General features: G+C 50.3%; 2 protein-coding genes across 2 annotated transcripts; one reads left to right on the plus strand and one right to left on the minus strand.

Moving 5' to 3' along the window:
- The first annotated feature begins 605 nt into the window (after positions 1-605).
- Positions 606-2,843, plus strand: LOC139832922 (uncharacterized). The gene has a single exon (XM_071822930.1). The coding sequence runs from the start codon at positions 606-608 to the stop codon at positions 2,841-2,843; it is 2,238 nt and encodes a 745-aa protein (XP_071679031.1).
- A 2,690-nt stretch (positions 2,844-5,533) lies between these two features.
- Positions 5,534-8,129, minus strand: LOC127300043 (uncharacterized). The gene is made up of 3 exons (XM_051330122.2): positions 7,889-8,129; positions 6,132-7,461; positions 5,534-6,043 (listed from the first exon to the last, which is right to left on the minus strand). Exons 2-3 carry the CDS (start codon positions 7,446-7,448, stop codon positions 5,987-5,989), a joined length of 1,374 nt encoding a protein of 457 aa, XP_051186082.1. The 5' UTR covers positions 7,449-7,461; positions 7,889-8,129; the 3' UTR covers positions 5,534-5,986.
- Positions 8,130-8,577: the final 448 nt, after the last annotated feature.

The raw sequence follows: 8,577 nt of genomic DNA on the forward strand, positions 1-8,577 counted from the left end.
CGCTGCTGCAAAAAGCACCCAGGAGAAGAAAAAGTAGCACTTGTAGCAACCCAGGTATTATTATGTCTTTGCGCTTGATCATATCTGAGCAAAGCCGCAGCAGAGATGGCAGAACTACACCATCCAAGGACCACCATTATAATGTTATTTCCTGCCTAAAATTACAAGTGAACAAATTTCCATGCCAGAAAGCACAAGGTGTCGAGGAATGAAGCGGACCAGCATCATTACCAACAGAGTGTTGCTTCAGTAAGAATATACAGATTAGACCTAGTCAACCACGCACTCCTTGCATGCCATTTGGAGAGTAATTAACATTACAATACTCCTGCTAACTACTCTGTCATATTATTAAGGCTGGCACGGCCACTCTCTTGTGCTGCACTCTTATAAACTTGCTCTAATCCATGTGCCATCTAAATATATACCTTTATATGCTTGTAAGCCGTCCTTCATCTAAACTATGTATTCACCGAGAAAGGGACATCCATACTTAGTTTCAAATGACCAATGAAACACTGGCGCACGGTGCTGGCCGGCCGGCTGCCTGCAGGCCTACAGGTTTTTATTCAGTGGAACTGGGAAGCCAAATCCGCACTGCCATCATGAAGAAGCTCCACCCCCTAGGCCTCCTCCTCCACTCTTTCACTTGTCTTCTGCTCTGTGCCACCATTGCACCAGCCAAAGCCAACATCCGGCGTGAAGCTAAAGCACTCGTGAACTGGAAGACTAGCTTGGCCAGCGCCGATGGGTCCCTAAGCTCTTGGTTGCTGGCCAATTCCACCAGCCCCTGCCACTGGATGCACATCACCTGCAATGCAGATGGGAGCGCCATTAGAAAGCTCAACATCAGCGATGCGAGTCTCAATGGGACACTTGACGAGTTCGACTTCTCGGCTTTTCCCCACCTGAAGAAACTCATCCTCTTTCAAAACGATCTGTACGGTACCATTCCAGCAGGGATCGGTGACCTGGCAAGCTTGGTGCAATTGGAGATCATCAAGAACAAGTATTTGATGGGCACAATTCCACGCAGCATTGGCCGGCTGAAGCAGCTCACCACACTGCAACTGGAAGGTTTGGGGCTTGATGGTGCACTACCAGAAGAGATTGGTAACTTGACAAGCTTGAGGAAGCTCTCTCTCCATTCAATCAATTTGACAGGATCAATCCCTTCAACAATCGGGGCACTTACAAAGCTCCGCTTGTTGCACCTGAGAAACACCAAGCTGACAGGCTGCATCCCGCTGGAGATTGGCAACATGACAGAATTGTTGTCCATGGACTTGTCACAGAACTATTTGCAAGGGCAGATACCAGATACAGTATCTCGTTTGGTGAAACTAAGAATCTTGGAACTGTCAAAGAATCAGCTCGGAGGCCACATTATTCCTGAGCTTGGGAATAGCAGCATCATATCATATATCAACATTGCACGCAACAGCTTCTCTGGGGCGTTCCCGCCATCCATCTGCATGGGAGGGGCACTGACCGTAGTCAATGCTGAATACAACAAATTTACAAGCCTTGACGATCTGACCTTTCAAAACTGCACAACCCTGGAGCATGTTGAATTCACCGAAAACAACATTGTGGCAGACCTAAGAGGCTGTTTTGGCAAGTCTTTGGAAAACCTTCGGTCGTTGATTCTCGGTAAAAACCAACTGCATGGCACGCTTCTGACAGATCAGGGAGAGATATTTCTTTGTAACTCTACTTATCTAGAACTCCTGGTCCTATCGAGCAATAACTTACATGGACATCTGTCCAAGTGTTTATGGGACTTACCGTATTTGCAATTCGTCGATCTCTCCAGCAACTCATTCAGTGGTGTTGTTCCATTCTCAGCAACACCTAAACTTGTTCTCAAGTCTCTACACCTAGCCAATAACAATTTCAGAGGAAACTTTCCTTCGGTTCTTAAGAAAAGCAAGAGGCTTGTCACCTTAGACATGGGGGGCAATAACTTCTCAGGTGCAATACCTTCTTGGATAAGTAAGAGCTTGCCCAGACTAAGATTTCTTCTACTCTCATCAAACATGTTTGATGGCATCATACCACCGCAGATATTACAATTTCGCCAACTCCAGCTGTTGGACTTGTCAAAAAACAAGCTAACTGGACCCATCCCAAACGATTTTGCAAACTTCACTGGCATGACGCAAGAACAAGTTGGAAACATGACATACCGCTTCCTGCAAGCAGAGAAGCTCCAAATAGTTTGGAAGAATGGGGGTTATGTTTACACCAGAACGATAGCATTCATGGCAGGTATCGACTTATCCTGCAATCTTCTTTCACAAGAGATCCCAAAAGGGCTCACAACACTTCTTGGAGTCAGATACCTAAATTTGTCAAGAAACCATCTATCAGGTGGTATTCCGAGAGACATTGGCAATCTGGCATTGCTAGAATCGCTGGACCTTTCCCAGAACCAACTCTCAGGGGAAATTCCTCCAAGTATTGCAGATCTGAAGGACCTGGGCACTCTGAACCTCTCGAGCAACAGTTTATCTGGGAGGATACCAACAGGAAGCCAGCTGCAGACATTCTTAGATCCTTCAATATACAGCAATAATCATGGGCTATGCGGTTCTCCATTGCAGGACTGTGTAAATCCATCAGCATCAAAGCAGAATGAAACAGACCAAGATGAAGATAGGGAGACATTGTTGCTGTATTGCTTTGTGGCTGCTGGGGTTATCTTTGGGTTCTGGCTATACTGGAGCATGCTCTTATTTTGCAATAAGCCATGGATATGTGAGTTCTATCAACAAATCGACAACATACAAGATAAGGTAATTACCAAGATTGCTGCATACCGCACATGCGGCCTTGAATGAGAAAGTGCAGCACCACCTTCTTAATTCGACCATTGACTGTATATTTTCCTTACCAGATTGCTATTTCTAAGTCATCTGATCAATTCGTAGTTCTAACTGCACCTAGTTGCACAATGTTATGCAACTGCCCAGTTGCACATTTCTTAGCCTAAAGTTTTACACTTTTTAAAGAATGTGCAACTACCGATTACCATTGGATCAAGATCGTAACACTCTCTCGGTCGAAATAGATTTAACAAACCGTCAGCGGATACTCCCCTTCCTTTATTTGCTGTAGAAAATTTGTAACTTGTCTGTAATATTTTCCTTTATTTTTGGTAGAGAACCTACAGTGAATAAATTCTGACTTCAGTGTTTTTTTTGTAATATGTTGGCATGCATGGGTTCATAAAGGTTTTGTGCTGCTGAAACCTACAAGGTGGAAGGTCGCATGTAACTTTAGTTTTTTAAATAAGGAAACTTCATATCTGGCCTGTGGTGGTGCACAGATTTATTTTTTTCAGTCAAGGTGACAGAAAAAAAAACAGCTTCGTTTCTTAGCTGCGACATAGGGAAGGTCAGGGAAAATCTACAGAAGAGGGGGTGATCTTCAGCCTAGATCTAAATGACATGCGCTATTTTCCCCAAATCTTGACTACATTTTCATTTGCAGATTGGGCACTACTATAGTGCCTCGCCAAATTTAAACTTACTGTTGATGATAGATCGACTAACACTAGAAAACGCAAGGGAACTGAAACTCGCCTGAAGCTCATACAGGAGGACATGGAAGGAGGGGTAGGGGATGTGCTATGGATCTCCCTTATGGCTTGGTCAGCGACGAGCACAAACGCAGTGCCGCCGCCTACAACGCTGCCAATGGAGGAGCTGAAACGCCGACGCGCGTGCCGGCGTGACGGGAATTTTGCTTGGGAAGTTTAGCTTTCTATCCAAGAGAGATTTGGTCTTATTTAGCCTAGGAACTCCCGTGCATGCCATCCTCCTGCGCTGGAACTTCAGTGCTCTTCCTACTATACTCGTAATCGTGTTATTGTTATCAAATTCAAGGCTCCTGTAGATGGACAGGGGCGGAGAGAGGGCGGGGGGGAAAAAAGAGAAGAAACAGAGAAGCCGTCATCTGTAGTAAAAATTGTTTTTTTTTCGAGAAAACGCAAGAGATGTTGCGTTTCAATTCATTGAACAGGAAGAAGACAACGGGAGTACAACCTCCAGAAGGAGGGACACACACACACAACACACACACGACCGTCCTCACCAAGCGACTACAACTTGGTAAGGAGGTGCCCTCGACTACAGACCGCAACAACATTAGGCCTCGCCTAGCCTTGCCTCCAACCAAGAATGGTGAGGCATTCAGACTTGGGACAACAGGGCAGCGACACCGCCGTTGCCAGACTCTTCCAAGGACGATTGCAACTCCAGGACTGCCCAGGCCAACGTACCTCACACCCATCATGTGCCAAGAGAGTCGGCAAGTGGGAGGCAGGGCCTAGCTGGAACTGGTGTAGCAATCATCGGGAGGCGTCGGCTTTGGTATACGCAGCGCCCTGGATTTCCATGCCTTGTGAAGCAGTCTACGCCGTAGCGACGCATCACCAACATCCAGCTGCAGCAACCAATACTCCACTTGCAGCCAAAGCAGCGCCCTCAAGAGGGGAACAGCGCTGAGACGCCGCCGCTGCCCGGTCCAGCAGGCTAGACCTAGGGTTTCCCCCGATGCTTGAGGAGGAAGTCTGGTGGGGGTCATGCCAACGCCTCCAAGAAGGTAACGGCACCCTCGGGCGTCGCCGTTGACAGCGCAGGCAGTTGCCGCGCAGGGATTTCGCCCCGACCCACGAACAGGACCTTCAATGGTGCAGGGGCAGACCGGAGGTGGTGATGAAGGTTGCTGGAGTAGACCGACACTCGGAGGAAGCCTAGAAACGTCGCAGGAGGAGGGGCACCGGCCAGCGCAGGCGCCGCCGCGCCGGCCCGCAGCTGCCGCCGCCGGGATCCGTCGGGGCAGAGCAGAGCAGCCATCGCCCAAAGGGCCGTTGCTCGCATGCCCGCACGTCCGACGTCCTCCACCAGCGACGGCCGGGAGGAGGGTGGGAGGAGGGGGATCGAAGAAGGGGAAGCCAGCCTCGCGGCTAGCGTCGTCGCGGAGCGCCACGGCTGCGGCCCGCACGGCCCAGGTCAGGCCCAGATCGGGCCCGAGCGCCGCCGCCTGCAGGCGCGCCGCCACCGCCACCAGCAGGCGTTCCGCGCCGCGCAGCTACCTGGCGCCGCGCCGCCGTGCGCCGCCTTCGTTCCCCGCCCCTACACCACGCCGCCTCGCAGCCCGCGCGACCCGCGCGACGTCGCCCTCCGCGCGAAGGAGCTCCGTCAGGGTGCGCCACGCACACAGCCCCCCGCCTTTGGCGGCCGGGCGCCGCCACCACCGCCGGCGGCGGCGGCGGCGGCCAGGGAGCAGGGGAGCTCGGTTTGGTTTTAGGGTTTGGGGTGGTCGCCTCCGGAGTCGCCCGCGCGAGCGACCCGGGAGGCAGAGCCTCAAACCTAGCTGGTGGACTTGTGGACAACTGGGAATGAGAGATAACACATCCCTCAAACCTAAAAAGAGATACAGATTGGCGTCCACGGCGGACTATCATATCTCATCCCTCAAACCTAAAAAGAGATACAGATCGGCGTCCACAGCGGACAATCATATCTGAACTGCACAAATGTGCAGCCAGAACGTGTCAGTTCTGTGATGTGTTTCCTATTATTCTGAACTGCTCCATTTCATTCTTCTCTTTCTCTGTAACCTAGCAGCTGAATTTGAATTGAGAACAACAAAGAGCAAGCTGAAACAGGAACTGAACAGCAAAAGCACGTTGGACTGTGGAAACATGCATCTAAAACATGATGAGGACAACTCTGTTAGATACGCAGTTTTTGGCACCTAGGCTGAAAAGATGCAACTCACTAGCAATTCAGCATCATGAGTTAATGTTTAATGAGTACATCTACTGAAGGTCACAGCACACTGTGGAAGCATAGTTTACCAGTTAACGACAGAGCACAATAATGAAGCATTTTTCTGTGTGCGTTCCAGAGCAAGAGACTGAAATATCATCACGAGAGTAGATACACTGTAGTGGTAAACACGTGGATGGGCACAGTCAGAAATTTCTTCCGTCATGCACTTGAAGCAGATGAAGATATAGGGAGACTGGGACCTGCAAAGCAAAGACTCTTTCAGGCAAAGCATTAAAAAAAATAGAAACAAAGAACCAACTCCAGCCGATCGGTGCAAATTATGCTTACTCTTGCGCGTGCTCTGGCACCCCACTGCATGTAAACCTCAGTTTCGTTGTCACACCAGATGTGACCACTGCTCCAGAAAAGACGGTGGCAGCAAGTGACAATGTGGTGGACAAGGCTATATGGCCTCGGTATAGGCCAGCTGAACTTTAGAAAGTTCCCATCGCAAACCACTGACCGGGTACCTTTTGCCAGATCGTATTGGAGCAGTTGACCATCGCTACCCGAAGTAGTAAGGATGGTGATGGAGTTCCCCTGGACGCACGGTAGGTTCTTGGAGTTGACAGTCATGTTCCTAGGGCCAATGAAGAGGGCGTTGTCACCGATGCTCATCAATGGTACTGCAGAGACTCCGAACAGGAGGTCAGCAAGCCGAAGAGCCACAAGCCTGGAGTGTTTGTCTGCATAACCGACTAGAATAAGCTCAGAATTGCACACCACCAGGTAAGGCTTAGTCATCTGCTCGGTTGGGCATGTGGCAACCTTTTGCGGCGGTGTCGACGACCAAAAGGAAGGGCTGGATCCGTCCGGTGGATCGATGCGCATGATCGACGGGTTACGTTTCCACTCCCTCACCACATAGAAGCTGCCATGGAATGGGACTGCTGTCCACATGCCACTCATTTCCCAGCTTGCGAGAGTCCATTGCCGGTCACCGGTGGATGCATATGCCACGTGCCCAACGTTGCTGATCGCGAGCATGACTGTGACAGTGTGATCCACACGGACAGAGATAGCCGCAAAGATATTGAATAAGCCACACCTTAATTGGGCAGTATTCTGGCCTTTGTTGAAATGCACCTTGATCAGCTGCTGGATGAGGGAGGATAGGGGAGGGAACTCGGCCACATCACCAGTGAAGGGGTGAAGGAGGCACATGGCAGAGTCCTTTTCGTGCTCCAGCAGTAGGAGGCCCTCGGGACAGTCAAGCACGGAATGGTTCTCGAGGCAAGGGAGGTGGACACGGACAAAGGCGCCAGTGGAGACGTTGAAGAAGCGGACGTAGCCACCCAAAGCAGCGTGGCCAGGCTGCAGCCCGCTGCCCTCCGGGAACATCATCCATTGGCGCGGGTGGAAGCGCGGGTCAACCACCCCATGGCCGTGTGGGCAGGGAGTGCTGTCACGCCAGCCGACGCACACCGCTCGGAACCTGACGTAGTCCAACAAGTCGGTTGCGATAACCCTGTCCGCGATCAGATTGAGCAGATCAGCATGCAGAGAAGACCAGGACAGTTGTTGACTGCTGCCCCCGTTGTGACGTTGCGAAGAGGCACCTTGCAGCACCTGGTTGGTGGATGTTCCTGCTCCCATTGTGGGCATCCCCGGATGAACCCTATGAGTTGAATTGAGAGTTAGACAGTAATAACTATAAAGTTCAACTGTTCGAATTTGCAGAGCCAGGTTATCAAATATTGGGTGTAGAGGGTTCCTTTAGACATCCAATGGAAAATGCAAGATCGAGGACAGCAAACATCACACGTCACAAATAGTTTACGCAAAATACAATGCCGCGAAGTTTGCAAATGATGGATGTGCCTACATTTCTACATCGGGAGATGATGGTTGTTTCTACATTTCATTGATTCACATGATCACAATTGTTCACTCTCTAACTTGCAATCTCTGTCTAGCGTTCCAATTTCACATAATCAAATTTCACATTTGCACACTCCCTACTAGTGTGTAGCGATACTAGTAGCACTGATAGCGTAACGCCCGAACACAACTGAACATGAGAGCAAGCAGCAAACAAGTAGTACCTCTCTGATCTCTGCCGATTGCGCTCTCCGGTCCCACTCCCCTAGCTTCCTCCCCAGCTCCCGGACCGGACCGGTGTACCTGGTGGGTATTCGCCGTCGGCGGCCGCTCCCAGCCAGCGTGTGGCGCACTCGCGCCGCTGCTTCTCGTCCTCGCCGTACCGTACTTGCGTCGCAGCGGCGTGGAGTGACGGAAGGAGAAGGGCGAGTCGGCGACCTAGAACGTCCGACTGGGGAATGAGAGGAGCAGCATCCGATTGATAGATGGGCTTTGGATTAGGCCAAACGGGCTTTTAGCTGCAGGAATGGAGACGCTCCGCGAACCTTTGGCCCGGCTCATTTCAGATACGACTCGGAATTATATCTGTTACGTACTTCTGTGTTTTTTTTTTTGAAATAACCACATATTTTATTAGACAATTCTTTTTACTGAGATCATACATATGGTCACCACACGAGACAAATATGCGTGTCAAGCAATTTTGTACAAGAAACCCCATAAAAAGTAAAATTACAATTCCACCGTTGGAGAAACCATTGCCTCGCTGAAACATCATCCATCGTCCTCCGCCGCCGCCACGGTAGTGTACAAAAAAGAAGCGAATAGCCGCCAGAGCACCATCGCATTTAAAGATGCTTTTCGAGCCGATGAACCGGGCCGTTGCAAGAGACGAACTGGATACTTATGTTCT

This window comes from Lolium perenne, chromosome 1 (genome assembly GCF_019359855.2).
Source record: "Lolium perenne isolate Kyuss_39 chromosome 1, Kyuss_2.0, whole genome shotgun sequence".
In the NCBI taxonomy this organism is placed as follows: Eukaryota; Viridiplantae; Streptophyta; class Magnoliopsida; order Poales; family Poaceae; genus Lolium; species Lolium perenne.

Bases quoted from the DNA above. Each gene is read 5' to 3' on its own strand.
- LOC139832922 (XM_071822930.1), top strand. From the start codon at position 606: ATGAAGAAGCTCCACCCCCTAGGCCTCCTCCTCCACTCTTTCACTTGT.
- LOC127300043 (XM_051330122.2), bottom strand. From the start codon at position 7,448: ATGCCCACAATGGGAGCAGGAACATCCACCAACCAGGTGCTGCAAGGT. The intron at 6,044-6,131 runs GTAAGCATAATT...TTTGCTTTGCAG, and splicing joins GTGCCAGAGCACGCGCAAGA to GTCCCAGTCTCCCTATATCT.